Here is a 21,408-nt window from a genome sequence, read left to right as displayed (position 1 = left end):
CCCCTACTGGGGCTGGCCCAGATCCTCTGGCTGCGGTGGACAAGAGGACACGTGGAGAACAGCAGGAACAGAGATGTGAGGGAGGGAGGGGTGGGCGGGACCTGCACCCAGGCCGAGGCCAAATTGGAGGTGCTGTTTCACTCCAAATGGCCGCAATGGCTGCAGCTGGCTGATCCCAAGCCAGAAGTTTCTTCCAGGTCTCCCACATTGATGCAGGGGTCCAACTACTTGGACAGCGGTCTAATATATGCACAGAGTGGAAGCTGATCCAACCAGGCAGCTGGCCAACTGGTTCACCAGCCCATGTACCTTACTCAGGCCGCAGACTGGGACCAGGGCAGCCCCCAGGGTCGGGCGGGGTGGAGGGATGAGCTGTGAAACTGAGAAGGGACTGCAGGAAAGCGGTAGGGCTCCAGAGTTCTATCTCCACCTGAGATAGGGGCGGTGGCGGGGGCGGGGGGGAGGCCGACGAGCCTGAGGCACAGACAGACTGACAGCTACAACCCCGGGGAGCAGGGCAGATGGCTGCCCTGGGGTGGCACATCTGCAGGCTCAGGAGCCAAGCTGGGGAGGGAAAGTGCACGCTTTGTGCTGAGCTTGGAGAGGCTGAGCCATGGGAGGGCGGCTGCTGCTGTCTTTAGGAGTCACACAACACGGGGAGCAGGGATCCCCTTCTATTACACACGTGCTGAGCCTGACAGTGGTGGTGGGCCAGTGGCAGGTGCCAGCTCACAAAGACTTCCACACACGCGCGCGCACACACACACACGCACATGCAAATCCTATTTTGCATTCATTTGTGAGCCAGGCTGGAGCCCCTGGGATGCCCGCATCAGATGCTGAATAAGGATCTCAATCAAGGGCATCCCAAAGCCTGGCTGGCAGAGGCAGCAGGGCCCTAGCAGGCCTACCGACTCCAGGAGTGATTGGAATGCATATGTAGGGCTGAGAAGCAAGGGCTCACTGGAGCTGGGGCTGTGTTACAAGGATGGAGGAGGGGTGGACCAAAGGCACCTGAGGGAGCTGAGCCGAGGGGCTCACACGCTGGGGCGGGGGGGATGCCTGGGCTCTCACACACAGGCTGCGGCGTGCATGTCTGCTCACTTCCTCACGTGTAACCCAGGCTGTTAGTGGTCCATGAGAACAATCCCAAGTCACGACAGCCCCCAAGCAAGGACACTGACTGGCCCCGCCCACCAACCTGCTCAGGTGTTCTGGTCCGGTGGGTGGCTCAGCACAGCCCTGGCGCATGCACTGACCTCAGCAGTGCACCCCCTCTGCTACGCCATTTTTCCTCCTCCCTGTCTTTCCTCTCTGACTGGTTGATGTATCTTCACCATCCTGGCTCCAAATGAGCCCCGGCCCTGGCTCTGTCCCCCTCGCTCTTATGAATGGAGCGCCTGCCAGCTACAGCTTGTCATGCTGGAAAAAATTATTTCTACATTAAAATGCACGTGTTGGACCTTCGCCCGGGGAAAGCAGCTAAAAATACTGTCTTGGAGGGCACTTGTCAGCAGGGGACTTAGTGGCCACTGTCCTCATCTTACTGGGCAGTCCCCAGGCAAGTCACACACCTGCTGGACCCCTCCTCCACCACAGCAGGAGATGTAGCATCACCATGAGAAAGAAAACGCACTGGAAGGCAGGCCCATTTTACAGAGCAGCAAACTGAGGTGCGGACAGCTCACTCGGCACCACTGTGTTCAATCTACAAATGTTGGGAGCAGCAGTGGGTGGCTCCGACTGCAGGGACGCCACATGTTACAGTGTCTCCTGACAATTGCTCTAAAAGAAGTGTCTCCATCTCCACCTTTATAGGTGAAGTCAGGCGCTTGGTTACATAGGGACCCCAAGGGGCCAGGGTGGATCTTCAGAACCAGTGTTCTTCAATCTAATGCCAGCCCAGAGCAGTGACGATGGGACCTCACTCCGACAACTGTCCCCTGTGGCAGGTGTTCCGCTTGTAATGCACATGCTGCAAGCTGCCTGGCTGAGGAAACTCGGGCTCAGCAGTGTGAAAAGTACGTAACAAGCAAGGAATGGAGCTGGGCTCCAAAGCCAAGGCTGCTGGGGTTGCCATTTCGGCACCTAAACCACGTACCTGTGTTCAACTTCCACTTCCTGATCCAGCTCCTTGCTTGCGCATACCCCTGGAATGCTGCTTTCCCAAGCACATTAGCCAGGAACTGGATGGGAAGTGGAGTAGCCAGGATTGAACTGGTGTCCATACAGCATGCCAGAGCTGCCTGCAACAGCTTCATCCCCTAGGCACAGTGTTGGCCTCTGCAGTCCCATTTTTTTCATATAAGAAACCTGAGGCCCAGGGAAGGCAAATATCTGACCCAGGGCCACAGGACAGAAGCCTGGTGCCCCCAAGCCTGGTGCCCGTGTCACAGGGTCCGCCAAGGACACTATGCAGAATCCCCTTCCTGGGGACTGCACCTTACTGGGCCTCAGTCTTCCCATCTGTGAAATGAGAACATCAGCAGAGGCCTTTAACACAAGCACAGGAATGGAACAGCTTCATATAAAGGCATTTATTTTCACCAAAATGTTCCCTCCCACTCCCACCCCCATTTACAAAAGTTTTCAGTCCCCCGCTTAAATTAGAAGCCCTCCTGTTTCCATCTTGGGGGTAGGGGATGCCATCAACATTGGCAGCTCTTACTGCCTGGGGCGGGGGCCGGCCAGGGACACAGGGAGCCGTAGCTACCTGGCCCTAGAATAGCACCACAGTGGGGCAGGGGGAGCCGCCTGCATCCTCACAGCCCTCTCAGCCCTATCCCAGGCCAGGCTGTGGCCAGGGTGAGCAGGCTCCAGGCTTGTCCATGCTGCCAGCTCAGGCCTGTGACCCCTGCTCCCAGCCCACACTCTGGGTGAGGATTAGAGATGGGATGGGGGTGGTGTGGGGAGGTGAGGGATCCAGGAAGCTGGGAGTGGAGCAGGTGGGTGGGCGGTGGGCTGGCACAACAGGAAGTGAGGCAGAGCTGCGTTCCCAGAAAAACCACAGACCCTGTTTGCCTAGGTGGGGGTTGGGAGGTGGGCTTCTAAGCAGTGGTGGTGGGAGGGGACCAGTCTTATCAACTGGGTCCCCAGTACCTAGGTGAGTGTCGGTACCCCAGGGTCACTCAGTGGATATTAACCGAATGGATGCAAAAGAACCAATGCTGCAGAGGTGGGGGATCCCACCTCAAACCCCAGACCCAGTGTGACCAGCACACGCTGCCTGGGGCAGGGCAGGAGGAGGGAGGGGCTCCTGAGAGGGGTGTGCGAGGGGGGCTCCACATGTGTTCCAGCACGTGACTGTGGGTATGCTCTCCTGCACGTGGTGTGGGAATGCTGTGTGAGCCTGCTTTCACTTAGGATGGGTGAAGGGGATGCCAAGGCGGAGCCAGCAGGCAGGAGGCTACCCTCCAGGTCTGAGGAGATGGGGAAGACACCAGTGCTGCCTGCAGGTGAGAGGGGACAGCCCCACGGGAGAGGCCATGCGAGGGCCAAGTACTCCGAGAAAAGTAAGGCAGGAACGGGGCTAGATAGCCTGGGATGAAACCAAGCCAGCCCCAGTGGTTGGGGTGGTCCTGGTGTTCGAAGGCGGTGAGGGGTCTGTGCCCCTAAGATATAAGGCAATGAGGCAGTGTGGGGATCATGTCACAGGAGAGGTAAGGTGGCAGGCGAGACCATGTCCCTTGGAGCGACGGGGGTGGCAGCTCCCAGGTTCCCGGGGTCAGACGATTTCATCTGTGTTCCGTGGGCAGGGGGGAGGGAGAAGAAAAGCAGAAAAAAGCATTAGTGGCAAAGTTGCTACAATTGGGGTCACGTGGGAGCCTGGGCACCCAGGCACACACTTCAGCGGGCTGGTGGGTATGGGCAATGCCCAACTGTTCCATGCAAGACCCAGGCTAACTCCGGGCTCTCAGAGTCCTGACCTGGGGACAGGAGGCCGTGGGGCATGGTGCAGGCCGTGGACACCAGATTGTGCCTTTTATCCAACTTTTTCTGCTGTCACACACCCTTGCCTGCCCTGTTCCCCACCAACTTCCTTCCAAGGCCTGCAACCCCTCCCTACACACATACACCCACCCACTCCCACCCACCAACTTGTATTCAAGGCCTGGTCCAATCTGGCTTCAACACACACACACAATCAATCCTGGTTTGGAATGGGAGTCTAGGGGGAAGGCCCTGGGCCTGGCTGGCCCTTTCCCTGCTTCTCCTTCATTCCTGCTCTCTGCTGTCCCGAGAAAGTTGCCGTAACCCCAAATCCCCACAGTTGGCCAGCCACATGCATGGGTGTTAACTGTGGCTGTCTCGCGTGCCCAGAGGCGATGGGGCCGGGGGCAGGGCAGGTCACCACCTTCCCTGGGCAGCAGGGGCCAGGGCAGGGCTCAGGACACCATCCTCAGGATCTGCTTGTTTGCTTGCTTGGGTTTGAATCACAGGCAGGGGACGGCTTCTCCCCATCCCCCACCCCCAATACGGGTCCTTAACAGCACCTGTGTACCTGTGCCTAACAGGTACACAGCACTCGGCTGGAGGACTCGGTGGGCCGCAGGGGGGTGGGCCCTTGAGGCGCTGCCCTCCTGGGCGAGGCTCTGTCTTGTTTGTGCTCTCTGTTCCCCAGCCCATGGCCAGCTCACGGATTCTCCTGCGGAGCGAGCCTCAAGTCATGGTTAGAGGGTGACGCCCCCCAGCCCGCAGTCTCCCACACACAGGGGCTTTTTACCTTCTTTGCTTTCCGCATGTTTCAGAGGTCGCAGGGCTGTGAACAGAGGAGGCAGCACGTGGTGAGGGGGGCAGGGAGAGGGTGTGGGGAGGGAGGCAGAGGGCGAAAGGCAGGGCTGGCTGTGAGGACCAACCAAATGGGGGAAGAGGAAGAGGAAGGAGGGGTGGGGACATCACAGCATCAGGGAGGGCCCTGGGCTACTCCCCAAGGACTGTGTGGTTGCAAGCACCCCTCTCTGGGCCTCAGTGGTCTGCTGCATCCAGAGAATGGGACAATAGCTCAGTGGGCTGCAAGGCACAGGTACCCCGAGCCTACTCCACACGCCTGGGTGTGGCAAGGGGCTGGCATACTTGCAGATATCCTCAGGTCCACGTTGAGACGCAAGTGAATCTCACTCCCCTCTCCCCCCTCCCCCTCCTGCCTCTGAGCAGCACAAAAACGAGGCCAGATCCCAAGACTGTCCCCATGCCTGCCGCATGGCAGCGAATGGGCAGGCGGAGAATTAATTGGCATCATTTATAGCAGTCCCAGGTGTCAGTCCCCGGCCTTCCTTCTGTGGGGGGTGGGATGGGGGTGGGAAGGGAACTGGTGCCTCCCGGGACCTGCCTCTCTCAGCCTGGGACCCTGCACAAGGGAGGCCTTCCGTGGCCAGTGGGTGATGGCCGCAGGACCCGCAGGCCATACCGCATTCAGCAGTGCAGTGCCGCCCTCTCCTGTGATGGTACTGATGGTGGGTGAAAGACAAGACACCAAGCACCTGGCCAGAGCCACATGGGGCTCTCCTAAACTAAACTTGGGGTTTTTTTGACTTTATGACGGCCACAGGAGTTTGTGGAAACCAAGGTGGGGCTATTGGATCCTGTCTGGGGCTAGTGCTGCGCCACACACCCTCCCATCTTGCCAGGTTAGGCAGTAGCTGTGAGAGCAGCTCCCCAGCAGCCCCACAGATGTGAGAGGAAACCAGCAAGGCATTGCAGGCTGCTGAACACGGTTGTTCATGCTTTGTCAATTTCCAGCATTTTTCAGCTTGGCACCTGGTCTTTCCCTATACAGCATCCCATTTCGTTAGACTCAAAAGACCCAGGAAGCCTGTTACGAAGCCCATTATAGAGAACAGGAAACCGAGGCCAGAGAAGCACAGCAGCTTGGCCCAAGGCCCCTGAAGCCCGTCCTGCCTCCTGAGCCCCGGCTGTCTCAGCTCACTGAGGGCAGAGTCAGCCATGGGGACTTTGCCCCTGGAGAGTGGTGCTCACAGGAGCCAGGCCCCCATCTCCATGTCCGTGAGTCTCTCTGCATGAGCTCCAATCTCACACTCACCTGTTTTAGATCCGTCTCTGTCCCCTTCCTGGTCCTCGGCTCCTGCAAGGCAAGGCCTTGGAGTGAACCAAGCCCTCTCTGGGTCCTACGGTCCTCTCTGCCCTCCCAGGGCCCAGCTGTGGTCCGAGGTGGTAGCTTCCGGCCAGAGCAGGGCCAGGCCTGTGTGAGGACTGAACCACTGCTGGTGCATCCAGCCAAGGGCCGACGGCCCCCTCCCTTCACCCTGCCACCAGGACTCTGTGTCTCCCACCCACCCTCCATCTCTTTCCCCAGCCATCCACCCTGCTACTTGGGCTCCTTTCTCTCCCCTCCGCTTGTACCTGCCGTCTCCCAGTCGCTGCCCTGCTGATCACCGCCCACAGGTCAACTAGACTGACCCCTCCGCTTTTCAAAGTCCCTCTAGCTGCATGCCAGTCACGCCCATCTGCCCACCCCTCCTGACTTCACCCACATCCTCTCTGCAGCCACCCTTGCACACTTGTTCCTACACACGTGTGTGATCCCGCACACACGATGCAAGCATGCACGCACACACACTAGGCCTCTCCACGTACTGGCATTCTCCTCCTCACAGCTCTGCTTGATCTTCCTCCAACACACGAAGGCCAGCGCCACCAGCAGGGCCACAAGACACACAGACAGCCCCACGGTCACCCATAGGGCCTCAGGGGGAAACGTCATGGCCTGTCCTGGGAAGAGAGGGGAGAAGGGTATCATCGTTTCCAGCCCAGGGAACTGCAGACAGCATCACTGGCCACGCCCCTAGTATACCAGGCCCCTCCCCCAGGCATCACTGGCCCCGCCCCAGTGCACCAGACTCCTCCCCTAGGCATCACTGGTTCTGCCCCAGCATAACACAAGCGCCACCCCCATTGGGCCTCAAATGCTGAGCAGAACTTGCCCAGGTCTCTGTTCCTTCTCATATGCCCTTCAAGCCTGCTGGTGCCCAGGAGTTCTTGCAGGCCATGGCATAGGGTAGACCCTTCGACTGCAGGGTACAGGTACGCGCAGGAAGGGAGGTATGCCCTTCAGGCACCGTGGGCAAAGCCACACTGCTTGTTTTGTGCTCTGGAAGCCAAAGGGCCCCAGACAGGGCAGGGTAGCAGAAGGCAGCAGCTGGCAGCGGGGTGCGCAGGTGCAGTCCATGGCTCCTGACAGTGAGGGAACCCCTGCATTCTGCAGTGTTGTTAACAATGCCGACGAGGCTGCAGGGAGCCGGATGCAGGCCAAAGGCTCCAGAACTAGGCCAGACCTTGCTGCAGCCAAGCCAGGAGGCTGGCTGCCGGGGAGGAGCAGAAAGTAGGTTGAGGCCGAGGCTGGATCCTGCGCCTGGCTCACATGTTTGTCGTAGGGTGCTGGGCAAGGTCCTCTAGCCCGAGGAGGAGTTCAGAGAGGCCAACTACCCTCCCGCAGAGCCGTGCAAACGGCCACATGGACCATTCATCCGATTTCCGAGGCATCTGGGGCCATGATGGCCATCTGTGGCCTTGGCCAAGTTCCCTCTGCTCTAGCACCTCAGCATCCTCTTCTGTGAAATGTGCTCGATGCCATCGGCCTAAACATAACTACCTGACATGCCAGCTGCTAGATCGGAGCCAGCACTGTGGTGCAGCCAGTTAAGCCACTGGCCCATACCAGCACATGCCCTGGCTGCTTTACTTCCGATCCAGCTGCCTACTAATGTGCCTGGGAGGGCCCAGGGAAGAGACAGCACAGCCCAAGGGTTCCCCTGGGGTACAAGGAGGGTTCAGTCTTGGGGAGTTGGGATGGGCAGAGGGAAGGCGGCCCTGCCAGGAAGCTGCAGGAAGAAGAGGAGGGAGCAGGCTAGAGTGGCAGTGCTGGCTCTGAGACTGTCAGAGATCAAGGCCATGCCAGGCCGTGTGCACAGGAAGAGAGAACTGAGATGGAGTGAGTCAGGAAGCTCCGAGGCCTGAGCAGACATTGGGGAGTGGCGGGGGAAGAGGTCAGCGGGCTTGGCAGGGGTGGCGGCATGGAGGGGTTGGTGGCAAGGAAATTCAAGAGGAAAGCGAACAAGACACACCCACATGCCATCTGGATGTGAACAATGAGGGAGACCCCTGGAAAGCTCAGACAACCCAAACGGGGAGGGTGGAGGAGGTGGAGATGAAGACTGGTCAGCCAGTCAGAGCACCAGGCCCAGGCAAGGCAGGCCTGGGCGTGGGCCTGAGTCCATCTCACACCCCCCTAGCCAGGAACAAGCAGGGCTTGGAAATGTGGCAACCAGAACAAGAAACAAGCAAGAGCTTGTCATCTAGTGCTTGACCATAAGGGGGCAGCAGAGAAGGCAGAGTTGCAGAGTGGGCAGGGGCCCAGCAGCCTCTGGGGGCTCCAGGATCAGACAGCGCACCTGCAGAGCTCCAGTGGGAAGGCACCCTGGCACCCTGGCCTGCCCCAAGGCCAAGAGCCACCTGTTCCCTAAATGAGTGCCTAGGCACACCTGAAGCACTCTCAGAAAAGTATTAGGAAAGATTCTGATCCGCTGACAAAATCAATCCCCCTACAGATGGCCTGCTGGGGAGTTCCTGAACTAAGCTATCACGGTGCTAGCTTAGGGTCCAGCAGCCACCTGCCCGCCCGTGTCTGTGCCTCACCTGTGATGGTCACTGAGCCGTGCGCGTCCTGCCGCAGCACCGGGTTGCGCACCAGGCAGCTGTAGGTGCCGTTGGCGCCCAGCACCACCCGCAGGATGCTGCGCACGTCAAACAGGCCTTGTTCATTTGCCATCTGCGACGTGGTCACGTTGCCGGCTAAGGGCGTGCCCTGTCCGTCCTGCCACAGCACCTCGGCCTCAGGGTAGCCGCGGGAACTGGAGCATGTGATGGTCACCGTGTCCCCGGGCCGCAGGTCCTTGTTGGGCTCCAGGGTCATGCTGGGCTTCGAGTAGGGGGCTGCAGGGCAGCCAAGAGCAGGGTCAAGGGAAGGGCCCAGGCAGGTGCAAGGGGCAAAGGATGCGTGGGGAGCTGAGCGCTCAGGGGCCAGTGATGCATCAGGGGCCTGGGGTTGAGGGTGGGCTTGGGGTGTCCCTTCCCGGTGCTCACCTGCCACCTGCAGGCTGACCGCTGCACTGCCAAAGTCCCGGATGCTCACAAAGCATGTGAAGCTGCCCTCGTCGGCCACACGCACACGCAGCAACCGCAGAGACGCGTTGCCCTGTGCCAGCAACTCCGGAAACAGCTCCGTGCGGTTGGCATAGGCACTGCCCTGGTCGCGGCCCTGTGCAAAGCTGTGCACCAGCTGCTTGGTGTCTGTCAGCTGCCAGATGAGGCTGAGCTGTGCCAGGCTGAAGCTGGGCTCGGGCACAAAGGAGCAGCGCAGGGTGGCGTTGCTGCCCACCAGGGCCACCACGGGCTCTTCGGGGACCTGCACCTCCACGGCTCCTGGAGGGGCAGAGCTGTGAGCCATGGCCTCCCAATCCACCTTCCCCAGCCCATCTGTCTCTTCCCCTCTGCTCTGACACAGGCTTGGGGTGCTGGCCCAAGCCATCCTTCCCACCCTCTGTTCTCTACCCACCAGGATAATATGTCTCTGAGCTCTTTGGGTGGGCACCTAAATGGCCTAGATTACTTTCTTCTACCCTACCCCATGATTTTTCTCATCTCTCTGACTGAGGCAGGGCCCCCCGCCCTCCAGGGGTCACATCAGCAAAAACCTGTGGGGCTTCTATGGGGTGTGACGGTGATGGAGCTGAGCGCGTCCTGCCGCAGCACCGGGTTGCGCACCAGGCAGCTGTAGGTGCCGTTGGAGCCCAGCACCGCCCACAGGACGCTGCGCACATCAAATAGGCCTTGTTCATTCGCCGTCTGCGACGTGGTCACGTTGTTGGTCAAAGGAGTGCCCTGTCCATCCCGCCACAGCACCTCGGCCTCAGGGTAGCCCCCTGAGCTGGAGCACGTGATGGTTACCGTGTCCCCGGGCCGCAGGTCCTTGTTGGGCTCCAGGGTCATGCTGGGCTTCGAGTAGGGGGCTGCAGGATGGTGAAAGCAGGGCTTAAGTGCAGGGAGGAAGGGCATGTGGGGGTGTGAGCTCAGGGGCCAGTGAAGGGCTGAGGGGTACAGTGGGGCTTGGGGTGTCCCTTCCCGGTGCTCACCTGCCACCTGCAGGCTGACCGCTGCACTGCCAAAGTCCCGGATGCTCACAAAGCATGTGAAGCTGCCCTCGTCGGCCACACGCACACGCAGCAACCGCAGAGACGCGTTGCCCTGTGCCAGCAACTCCGGAAACAGCTCCGTGCGGTTGGCATAGGCACTGCCCTGGTCGCGGCCCTGTGCAAAGCTGTGCACCAGCTGCTTGGTGTCTGTCAGCTGCCAGATGAGGCTGAGCTGTGCCAGGCTGAAGCTGGGCTCGGGCACAAAGGAGCAGCGCAGGGTGGCGTTGCTGCCCACCAGGGCCACCACGGGCTCTTCGGGGACCTGTACCTCCACGGCTCCTGGAGGGGGGCGTGGCAGTGATGGGGTGAGGGTGCAGAGGCCCTCAGACCACCACTCCTGCCTCGGTGCCTCTCTGCTCCTAGCCCTGCCTCCATGAGCATTAAGGTTAGACACCCAACGGAGAATGTTCCAACAAGGTCAGAGGATTCACACTTTAAAGCGATGTGGAGAAGCTCAGAGTTAAAGAAGAAATGAAAAGGGCTGGACCACTGCCAGTGGTGGGGTGGGTTGAGGGGTTCAGGGGCAAGAGCCTACCTGCTGTGCTGTGTGTGGAAGGCTCCGACTGGGAGGGCAAGTCCCCAGTCCCAGCACACAGGAGGGCTTTGCAACCAGGTTAGTGGGAAGCTGTGGGTGTGTGGGTGGGTGTGGGGGGCAGGGGGTTGGCTGCCCGGCACTGTGTGGGTTATAATGCTCAAGATGCCCTCCGACTTCTCTGCAGAGAGCAGGAGGGGCACAGCTAGGAGGCTTCCATGGTGGTCCCTATGACAAGGGTGGCTTGGCTCCCGAGGGGATTCAGTTGATAACAGATGGAGAGAACTGGGCAGATCTAAGGCTGTCAGGAGGGAATGCCAGCAGGGGCTTGCTGGGAGACTTCCAGGAGAGGGGAAGGAATCCCTAAAGGCCAGATACAGAGAGAGAGGCAGAGGGCCCTTAGCCTTGGAGCAGGTCCTTTGGCTCTCCACACCAGCCCTCTTTCCTCACCCAATTTGGTCACCTCTGCCTCTATGGCAACAATTCTGCAGAGCTCTGGAAGGTTCTGGCATATCTCCTGGCTGGGTAGTGGCCGGGTTGAGTGTGTGCCTCTGAGCACCAGCATGGCGGGCACACTCAGGGCACCATGAGTGGAAAGATACAGGGTGCCTAGTGCTTGCCCTAAGTCACATTGCAGAGGGGCTGCCTGCAGAGAGCTACAGGAATGTGGGCATCACCCCTTGTGGCCACCAGGGGGTGCCAGACACCAGCTCTGGGAGGCTGCTATGTGGCTGATAACAAAGTAGCACACGGGGTTGCAGACACTGCTATGTAGCTACTGGTGCACCTGGCTACAGTGGATACAGGGCAGCCTGCTTGGCAGCAGGCCATGGGAAGCCAGCCAGGAATGTGTGAGATGTCAGGGTGGGGTTGTGGGGGTGGGGGCAGGAAGGGCTAAGGTGAGTGCTATTTCAAGCAAAAAGCCAGGTGGGATGAGGCAATGACATCCTGCAAGATGCCTGGAGGTAGAGAAGTCCCGGCAATAGACAGAGGCTGTGCCAAGGGCCCTGGGTGGGGCGGGGAAGGGGAGGGGAGCACACAGCACACATGGAGCCTGTCTGAGAGCCCAGAGGTGCAAGGGAACAGAGTCCTCCCTCACCTGCCAGGCAGAGCCACAGCACTCCCAGGGCGGTGCCTGCATGTCTTCGCAGCATCTTCCCGGGAGGGGCTGACCCCTGACTCTCCGTGGCTGGCCCTGTCATGAGAAGGAACAGGGGGAGAAAGAAGAGTAGCTTTTTTTCAGAAGTCCTGCCCAGGCTTGCCTGCTGGAAGGTTCCTCCCCTTCCTTCTCCATCCTTTCCTAGCGGCCTGTTAAGACGGGCCAGTGGAGGAAGTGGTAGTGGTAGCAGCTGGGAAACAGCCTTTTGCCCAGATGTCAGGAGAGGAAGCTGGACAGAGAGGACTGCCAAGGGAGGCCTATTCCAGGGCAAGGTCACGCACTGATGGGTCTGGCTCAAAGACCTGCAGGCAAGACCTGGGCTGGAGCCAGACTTAGGGATGGGTTAAGAGGTGTGAACTTTACCTGGACGGCAGGGGGCGCCACTGAGGACTCGGGCAGGAATGGACACCGTCAGAGCTGGGGATGAAGTCTGGGTAGCTGAATGGGCATGTAGGGAGGCGGGGGCATGGGAGGGCTCCGTGGGGTTTGGTAGGTGGGTGGGAGGGGGTCGGGGAAGTTAACGAGACCTGTATGGGTGGACTTCTAGGAGGCAGTGTGTGAGTGTGGGACTGCAGTGCACCAAGAGAGATGTATGGAGGGGCTGACTGCTACAAAAAGCTAGAGCCAGGACTGGGCGATAGGTCTGACCTAGGGCCCCAGGGACCTTAGATTCCCCTGGGTACTACCCTGCTCCCAGTCTGACCACCCCAGCTTGGCCACGTCCCGCAGCTACTGCCCCATCCTATGTACCACGTCCTGTTGAAGTCCCCTACCGGAGGTGGACAACAGGGACAGTTTCATATCCCTGACCCAGGGAGAGGAATGCGCCTGACCCCAGTGTGTGTGTTTGGGGTAGGGCGGGGGGGGGGAAGACAATAGTGCCAACACCTGCATCTTTCTCCTCCACACGGGCAGCTGGGGAGGCCTCAGCCAAACCGGGTGCATCCTGGCCAGACTGCTCCCCCTTCCCTCCGCACACACACCAGCTGTCCCCAGTGGGGAAGCCCTGAGCAGCCACTTCCTTCCCAGACGCTTCCGGTACCAGCCTCTACTGCCGCCTGCTGAGTCAGGCACACCACAGGGCGGGCCATGGGGCCACCGCCAGCACAGCCCACAGGAAAACCTCACCAGCAGCTACTGCCTGCCCTCCCCTTGGGGAGTCCACCTCCCTCCCTGCACCCCCTCTCTGAGGTTCCCAGGCTGAAGCTCTCAGACGGCAATCTGCTCAGCTCCTGCAAGAACCTCCCATGGCTCCCCATTCACCACCACGAGCCCGCTTGCTGTGCCACCTGTGGATCACCTGCGAACACTGGCCACCCCCATGCCAACAGGAATCCGACCAGCAGGGCTCCCCAAAGGTCACCAGGGGCATGGGTTGGGCTCAGGGGCCCACCCTGGAGAGAGAAGTCCTGGCTGCCTAGAACGGAGCAGCCTGAGGGTTCCACAGTACCAGGAGTCTCCCAGAGCAACAGCTATCTTCCCTAGCCACCCTGTCCCTGCCCTTGCACCAGGATGGCAGGGAGGCCTGGGAACAGGAAGTCAATTCCTGCCCATGGCGGGCACTCAGGACCTCCCAGGAGGAAACTGCCCTGCAGTCAGCATGTACGCCCCCCTCCTCAGTGAGTCAGCAGCTGGCTTCCCTCTTCCCCCTTCTTCTCCTCCCACCCTTGTCCCAACTAAACGTGGGAACTCCCAGGAGCCTCGTGGGGAAGGGCCACAGGGCAGCCCAGGCTTCTGCAGAACAGAAGGGAGGGGTCAGACTGTCCCTAGCCTGCAGAGATAGGAAGTGCATGAGTCCCCATAGAAACGAGGAGTGCATGAGCCCAGAGTCAGGGCCACAGGGGGATTCCCAAGAAATGACCCATGCTGCAACCCCATGAAGCCAAAACAGCGGAGCCCTAGCCTGCATCTGGCAGGATGCTCAGGGGACTCCCCCACCCGCCACCCCATCACCTAAAACTTCCACCTTCTCCCAGTCCCAGTAGGAGCCACATGCTTTCCACAAAGGGGACAGGCAGGCCAGGAGCACACAGATAACGCACCCGCAGCCAGCTGTACTCTTACCCTGCCCAGACATGTAGGCCACTCATTTTTTCTGCTTTGCAGCCAGTTTGAGCTAAAGTTTCTATGACTAGCAGTGAAGAAGCCCTTGAAAAAAAATCCATTCATGTTTTCTGTCATTCATGCCATTATTCACGGAGCGGCCCCAGGGAGCAGAGAGATGACCCCATTGGGAGGGCTGGTCCTCAAGGCCAGCACAGCTCAGCAGTCTGCCGTTGAAGGTACAGTGCCGACTGCTCGGAGGCACCATGGGCACACCTCCTGAAGGGGTGAGCGGCTGCCCAGGGTCCATGGGCCAGGGTGGGCAGCCCCGCCTGGCACCTGGAAACAGCAGGGAGTGAGCCCCACATGTGGTACTGGTCCTGGCTCTGACACTTAGTCATGCCTTCTTTATAAGGCTCCCACCTGTCAAAGAAAAGCTTGGGAGTGGGCATTGAGCCGGTGGCGGGGGAGGCACCCACATCCCACATAGGCAGTGTGCCTGGGTTGGGATTTCTGGCTTCAGCTCTCTGTTCTTTCATACCCCGAGAGGTAGCAGATAATGGCTCAAGAACTTAGGGCCCTGCCACCCACACAGGAGGAGGCCCCATTGCACTCCCAGCTCCCAGCTTTCACTTGACCAACGATCTGATGACTGCAACTACTGGGGGAGCAAATTATCTTTTTCTTTTTCTTTAAAGATTTATTTATTTTTATTGGAAAGGCAGATATACAGAGAGGAGGAGAGACAGAGAGGAAGATCTTCCGTCCGATGGTTCACTCCCCAAGCGGCCGCAATGGCTGGAGCTGAGCCGATCCGAAGCCATGATCCAGGAACTTCTTCTTCCAGGTCTCCCACATGGGTGCGGGGTCCCAAAGCTTTTTTTTTTTTTTTTTTTTTTTGGTCCTCGACTGCTTTCCCAGGCCACAAGCAGGAAGCTGGATGGGAAGCAGGGCCGCCGGGATTAGAACTGGTGTCCATGTGGGATCCCAGTGTGCTCACGGCAAGGACCCTGACTGCTATGCTATTGCGCTGGGCCCACAAATTATCTTTTTCTTTCTGTGTCTTCGACTCACAAGTAAAAATACAATTTGCTAACAGGAAAGTAAGACTGGAGAGGCTAGGCGGACCTCACCCACACCCATGCTTCACATGTTCCTGTGCTACATCCTCGCAGGTTCAGACAGCTCACTGCCAGTCAAGGCTCAGCGGCAGACACCAGCACCTGCCCAACACCCATCCGTCCTTCCTGCAGGCCCCTGGCCCCTCGGCTATGGACTACAGATCCCAGCCTCCCTCATGGTGGGGCGTGGCCACGGGACCATCTCCTGCCTGACAGGTTCCATCCAGTTTTGGATTCACAATCTGACAGATGGGGCACGCCCCCCGGCTGCACTCAGCTGTGCGGAGCCTTCCGCAGCTCAGGGACACCAGGGTGCAGCAGTGCCACAGGCCAGACTCCCCGAATACTCCCGGGTGCTCACACACGGGGGCTGCAACTTAGTAAGCATCTATTCTTGCGTCAGTGCAGGCTATTCTGGGCGTTTCTCACAGCATCTGCACCGAGTCGTTCTGGGAACCTGCTCTCCCTCCTCCCTTCCATCTCCTCCCTCTCCTCCCCCCTCCTCCGCGCCCCCTGCTCAGAGCCACACGAGGAAGCCACATCTCAAATAGGACTGTCAGAATGCAAACTGGAAACTCCTCATCAGTACCTCTGGTGACACCAGGCGCTGCATACGATCTACTCCAGGAGCCAAACCCACCGGGCTGGCGGACTGTTCGTGGGCAAAGTTGGGGTTGTGAGCTGTGTCCACTGGGTGAGTGTAGGCCCTTGCGGAGTCCTAGAAATGAGACTCAGAACATACAGCGAGTGTGGGAGGTCCCCACGCCTTGGTAGGGGCCAAGAAGCCAGAGTGGAGGTCTTGAAGGGGGCTGGCAAAATGGAGGGAGAAGAGGCCCCAGGACAAGTTTAGAGAAACGGCAGAAATTCATGGTCAACACCAGGACAAGCAGCCTGCCCCATAGCCTCTGCTGGCCCTCTCAGGAGCGAGTGCGTTCTACCTGCTTGGGGGATACAGTTCACTGACAGCTCTGCCTGGCGCTGGGCCGACATCTGTCTCTTAACCCAGCCCACCTCTGGCCAGTCCCCCAACCTGGCCACCATGCTCCTTCCCCAATTAGCCCTGCAGAGCAGCGCTGGGCAGCCCTGCACAGACCACTGGTGAAGAGAGATGCGGTCTGTATCAGAACGCCTGGTTTTGAGTCCCTCCTCTGCTTCCAAGCCAGTTTCCTACTCAGGCTCACCCTGGGAGGCGGCAGGTGAAGGACCGGATACTTGGCCCCCAGCGCCCCCGTGGAAGACTTGAAGTGCCTGGCTCTGGGTTTCAGTGAGCCAGAGAATGAACACCCTCTCTCAAAGTGCATTTTAAAAAACATTGAAAATGATATCAAACAAGAATAATGACCAAAGCCAATATGGAAAGCCATGCCGGGCTCTGTGTCTTCTCACACAAGGGCTGCTTTGGCACCTGACACCTCTAGCAAGTTGGCACTTCTCTCATCCCAGTCACAGGGAAAGCAAAGCCAGGTATGGCAGCAGGCTAATCGGCACAGACAGTTGACACGCTCGGTTGAGCCTCCCTTCTCTGAAAACCATGGACCAGAAGTGCTTATTTCTTATTTCTTATTTTCTGTTGGGTTATCTGCATAGACAGAGTAAGGTTATCTGGAGCCTGGGACCCGGGTCTGCACATGCGATCCATTTATGCCTCTCACGTAGCTCACACATATGCACAGCCCAAGGGTAACATGATCTGGTATTCCCAGGGCACCTGCGTTTCCTGTCGGGTGCAGAACTTCCCACGTGTGGCACCATGCCAGGGTTCAGAACATTGTCCGCGTTGGAGCACTTCCAATTTGGAGTGTGGGAATTGGGGTACTTGACTAGTATCATGTTCTCATAATAAAATTGGGGGGAAAAGGTTTGAGAAACAAACCGATAATTACAATACTAAAATACGTAACTATAATATGACCACTTCTTTGCTATTGTTTGAAGAGGGCAGGTTGGTCTGCTTGGTTTGGTTTTCAAAGACAAAGCAACAGAGAGAAACATCTTCCATCCATGGGTTTACTCCCCACAGGCCGGTCATTCTTCTCAACTCATGAAAGGGAGAAAGACACACAACAACCAAGACTGCAGTGAATTTTAGAACAGCCCCATGATTCCTGGGTGAGGGTGCCCTGAGCCAGCTGTGGCCTTCTCGAGGCTTCCCTGTAGTCATCAAGGAAGGACCTCAGCTAGCACCTGGGCTGTGCCTGAAACCACACAGCTGCTGCCATCACAGAAGGCAGACAGGCATCGAAGACAAACTTTGGAACTGGAGAAATGGGTCCAAAGCCTCCTCGTCATGTGAATAGGGAACAATGAACTCACTGCCCTGAAACCCTCCCCGTGAGTGGGGGCCTGGAGTGGGCAATGGGGGGGCGATGCAGGGAGTGGGCAATGGGGGGCAGTGCAGGGAGTGGGCAGTGGGGGCGGTGCAGGGAGTGGGCATGGTGGGGGGAAGCCTGCAGAGGTAAGAGCTTCCTTACTGGCCTAGTTCTTCCTGATCTTCTAAGTCACCGGGGGCCGTTCTGTCCACTGGATGTGACACACCAGCCCCATGATCCGACTCAGGACGAGTGACCCTGGCTTTGTGTGCGTTGGGAGGGCTCAGGCAGTGGGAGGCCATCTTGGCAACCAAGGTGCAGCCGAGCTATCCTCACACGGGGCGTTCCAGCACATACGCCATGGAGGTGTAGGACGGCAGGCTGGGAGGGCAGTGGCAGCAAGCAGATGGACACAGGGAGTTGTGTCCTCAGGGTAAAGGCTGACAGGCAGGTGGCACTGACACTTCACTTCAAGGAGGCCCGTTCTTCCCCCTGCGCCCCCTGGAGGACTGCTACACAGGAATGAAGCAGGTCTCTCTCTCTCTCTCTCTCTCTCTCTCTCTCTCTCACACACACACACCCACACACACACACCCAGAGCCCAGGGAGGACTTCCATACAGCAATGCAGCGTGCGCGCGCACACACACACACACACACACACTAGCCCAGGGAGGACTTCCATACAGCAATGCAGCACGCACGCGCGCGTGCACACACACACACAAGCCCAGGAAGGCACCAGCTGCTCAAGGGCCCACATGTTCATCAGCCCCCAGGTGGCCCTGTTCACTGGAGCTTTGACTCCTGCCTTACCCTGCACGCAGCGAGGGCCCTGGGTTCAAATTCTGAAATCGAGGCTGTGACATGGCCCGAACTGGACTCCACATTTCTAAGACTAAGGCAGGGATGATGGTCCTATCTCCTGGACTGCAGTGAGAATAAAACAGGGCAAGGCAGGGAGGGAAAGAGAGACGCAGTAATTACAGCCATTGCTGCCACAGACACAGAACAAAAAGCTCCCTTCCCTGACGCCAACGTCCCCGGCCAAGACAACCGGGTGGGAGCCCCAAGTCCAGGTCCCCAAGGTCCTCCTGCACATATCCCCACTGAGTCAATCCCACCTTCGGGTCTCTCCTTTCTCATTCTCCCCAGAAGTCTGTAACACTGCCACTGCTCCTGGTCATCCCCACCCCCGCCATCCAAGGCTTTTGGGGGTGGGGGATACGCAGTCAACATCTCTCCAGCTCCTGAACTGATTAAGGGTAGCCACATTTCCCTGCTTTGCTCCCCACCCCCAAACCCTGGCTGTGCCTCCCTTTTGGCTGGTGGACTCCCCTCCACCCCGCTGCCTGCCCCTGGTGTTTGGGAAAAGGACAGCAGGGAGAAACTCGTGGGCTGTGACCTCACTCTCTGCGCCCCTCCTCCTCCCGCCCTGGGCCCATGACTCACACCTCAGAGGCTGCCCCAGACTGGGGTCATTTTTTTGCACACTGCCCAAAGCCCGCTTGTCCAACCAGGAGCCACACAGCAAGAGGCTAGGCACCTGTGCTACTCCCTGCCCTCCCTCACTTTTTAAAAAAAGATTTATTTACTTGAAAGGCAGAGTTAGAGAGAGCCAGAAATATCTTCCAGCTGTTAGTTCACCCCTGCCACATGACCACCACAACCTGTACTGAGCCAGACGGAGGCCAAGAGTCAAAGTTTGTCGGGGCTCTCACGGGGGTGGCTGGGTCCCCAACACTAGCACCATCATCTGCTGCTTTTCCCAAGCGTGTGAGCAGGGAGCTGGATTGGATGCGGAGCAGGCATCTATATGGGATGCCGACATTGCAGGTGGTGGCTCTACCCGCTGTGCCACACTGCTGGCCCCTATTGCACCTCCAGAGGTCTCCGTGGGTGCTCTTTGACCACTGGGCAGCTCTAACCACACAAGGAACTCCCCAGCTCTGCCTCACACTCAAAGTTCACTCCAGAGATGGCTGAAGGTCAAAATGAAGGAACACCACGCAAAGATCAAAGTCAAGTTCACAGGTAAGACATTGTCTCCCTCTCCAGTCAGTGGAGCCTCTGAGTGGACTGTGTTTTTCATGGAATTTAAAGCACCCATGTGAGGCTGGCCCTATAGCACCAACATCCCACATGGGCCCTAGTTGGGGTCTGGGCTGCTCTACTTTTGATCCAGCTCCCTGCTCATGCGTATGGGAAAGCAGCAGAGGATGGCCCAAGAACACGGGCCCTTGAACCCAAGTGCGAGACCCGGATGAAGCTCCCGGCTTCGGACCAGCCCAGTTCTGGCTATTATAGTCACCTGGTTTTTGAATCAGTGGATGGAAGACCTTTCTCTCCTTTTGTCTCGCCTTCCCTCTCTAACTCTTTGAAATTAATAAATACATCACGTCTACAGCCACACCACCCTGAACGCGCCCGATCTCGTCTGAAATTAATAAACACATCTTAAAAACACAACAAAAACACCAATTCAACTGTCACATGGCGGGAGAATGGAGCCGGAGCAAGCTGCAACCCCAACCTGTCTCATTTGGAAATTCCTGTTCATGCAGGCCTGGCACCTGAAAACTGAGGGTGCGGAAGGCTGCAGAGGGGTGCAAGCATGCTATGTGGAAACCAGGGGCGCGCAGGAGGGCGCCAAAGATCAGTCAAGGCCACTAACACCTGGCAACCAAGGCTGGGACCAGGACTCTGCCTACTGGTGCCCCAACCACTGGGGACCTGCCACTCAGTGCCAACTGCTGTTACTTGCAGGGCTGACTTTCAGCTCCCGGAGTTGGTGCTCAGAAGCTCAGAGGTGGACAAAGACGCTCTCCTAGACACTCCTGGACACACAATTACACGGGCGCACACACACATACATACACCCAACTTGGCGTTTAATATTTGCTTAGCGTTCTCCTTCCCAGGTCTGACTCATCCATCACACATTTCTCATTAGGGCAGGTCTGGCTGAGCTTTCAAATCCCCTTCACCGCCCCAGGCTCACACCCAAAACCCGCAAGCCCAACGCAGCCAACCCGAGCCCACTGCAATCACTTTTCCTCGCCGCCCTATCCCTCCGCAACACTGGTGCACCCCTTGACCTTGGCCAGGGGTCCCTCCCTATCCCTCCCGCCCACGGCTGTCTGGGGAAGTCCCCACAGTGTAATTTAATGCCCTCATCCTTAAAGGCCCAGCAAAGTGGACGTCACCCCCTCAGCACCCCAAGCTGGCCACGACCCGTTCCCAGCCCCTAAGTTCTTCCCTCCCAAGCTCTTCCCGAAGCTTCCAGGTCTGTGTTCCACGGCCAGGGCCTCCGCGGGTGCGCGCAGCTGCCCGGGGGCCCCGGAGAGGTCAGAGCAGAGCGTGGTGATCGCGGGCGCCCAGGGGCAGGTGGGTAGGGGGACGAGAAAGAGGGTTCGAGGAGGCGGCGTCCCCAGGGGAAGCAGCCCCGTGAGCTCAGCCCGCCCCGCCCGGCGGCCGCAGACAAAGGCCGGCCCCGCGCTCGCGCCCCGCGCGCTCCCCCGCCGCCCCGCCGCGCCACGCAAGCACTCACCGCGCGCGCGCGCCGCTGGGACCGGCCAGCAGCTGCCCACCGAGGCCCAGCCGAGTGGGGCCCGGGGCGGCCTCGATCCCGAGGGGCGGGACGCGCCGGAGGAAACCCAGGGCCCGGAAAGGCGGCCCCCGGGGCGCGCTCCTGAGGCCCGATTGGCCCCGCGGCGGCCGCGGCCTGGGCCCGCCCCCTCCCCAGAGCCAGGCCGGACCCGGGGGGCGGCGCGCGCGCGGGGCGGCGCTGGCTCCTTCGCTCTCGGCCTCTCGGCCCGCCTCACCCCCGCCTGCCCGCACACTGTTGAGGGCCGGAGCTTTCCGCTCGTTTGGGCTGGGGGAAGACGTAGGAGGGCCACCCCCTGAGCGCTACTGACCACTGCCAGTCTCGGGCTCCAGCCCGCCGGCTGACCCCAGTCGCGCCCCAGGCCCGCGCCACGGCCGGCCGCAACGGCTTAAACTCCGCCGCCAGCCAGGCCGCGCTCGCTATAAATACG

The 21,408-nt window shown here is 59.2% G+C and overlaps 1 protein-coding gene across 4 annotated transcripts; it reads right to left on the bottom strand.

Moving 5' to 3' along the window:
- Positions 1 to 2,539: 2,539 nt before the first annotated feature.
- Positions 2,540 to 21,193, bottom strand: CD276 (CD276 molecule). 4 transcript variants are annotated; one of them, XM_058665298.1, is made up of 10 exons: positions 20,922 to 21,193; positions 11,840 to 11,935; positions 10,149 to 10,487; positions 9,711 to 10,025; positions 9,100 to 9,438; positions 8,653 to 8,949; positions 6,595 to 6,729; positions 6,041 to 6,082; positions 4,724 to 4,759; positions 2,540 to 3,738 (listed from the first exon to the last, which is right to left on the bottom strand). In XM_058665298.1, the coding sequence occupies exons 2-10, from the start codon at positions 11,892 to 11,894 to the stop codon at positions 3,725 to 3,727; spliced, it is 1,572 nt and encodes a 523-aa protein (XP_058521281.1). In that variant the 5' UTR covers positions 11,895 to 11,935; positions 20,922 to 21,193; the 3' UTR covers positions 2,540 to 3,724. The 4 variants fall into 4 exon arrangements, with proteins under 4 accessions (XP_058521281.1, XP_058521283.1, XP_058521280.1 ...); XM_058665297.1 differs by having other exon boundaries at positions 2,541 to 3,738; positions 11,840 to 11,929; positions 20,918 to 21,133; XM_058665300.1 differs by lacking the exons at positions 9,711 to 10,025; positions 10,149 to 10,487.
- Between the last annotated feature and the right edge of the window lie 215 nt (positions 21,194 to 21,408).

The sequence above is a fragment of the Ochotona princeps genome, chromosome 6, assembly GCF_030435755.1.
Source record: "Ochotona princeps isolate mOchPri1 chromosome 6, mOchPri1.hap1, whole genome shotgun sequence".
NCBI classification, from domain to species: domain Eukaryota; kingdom Metazoa; phylum Chordata; class Mammalia; order Lagomorpha; family Ochotonidae; genus Ochotona; species Ochotona princeps.
Note: the sequence above shows the minus strand (reverse complement) of the source record. Positions and strands in the feature narration are given on the sequence as shown.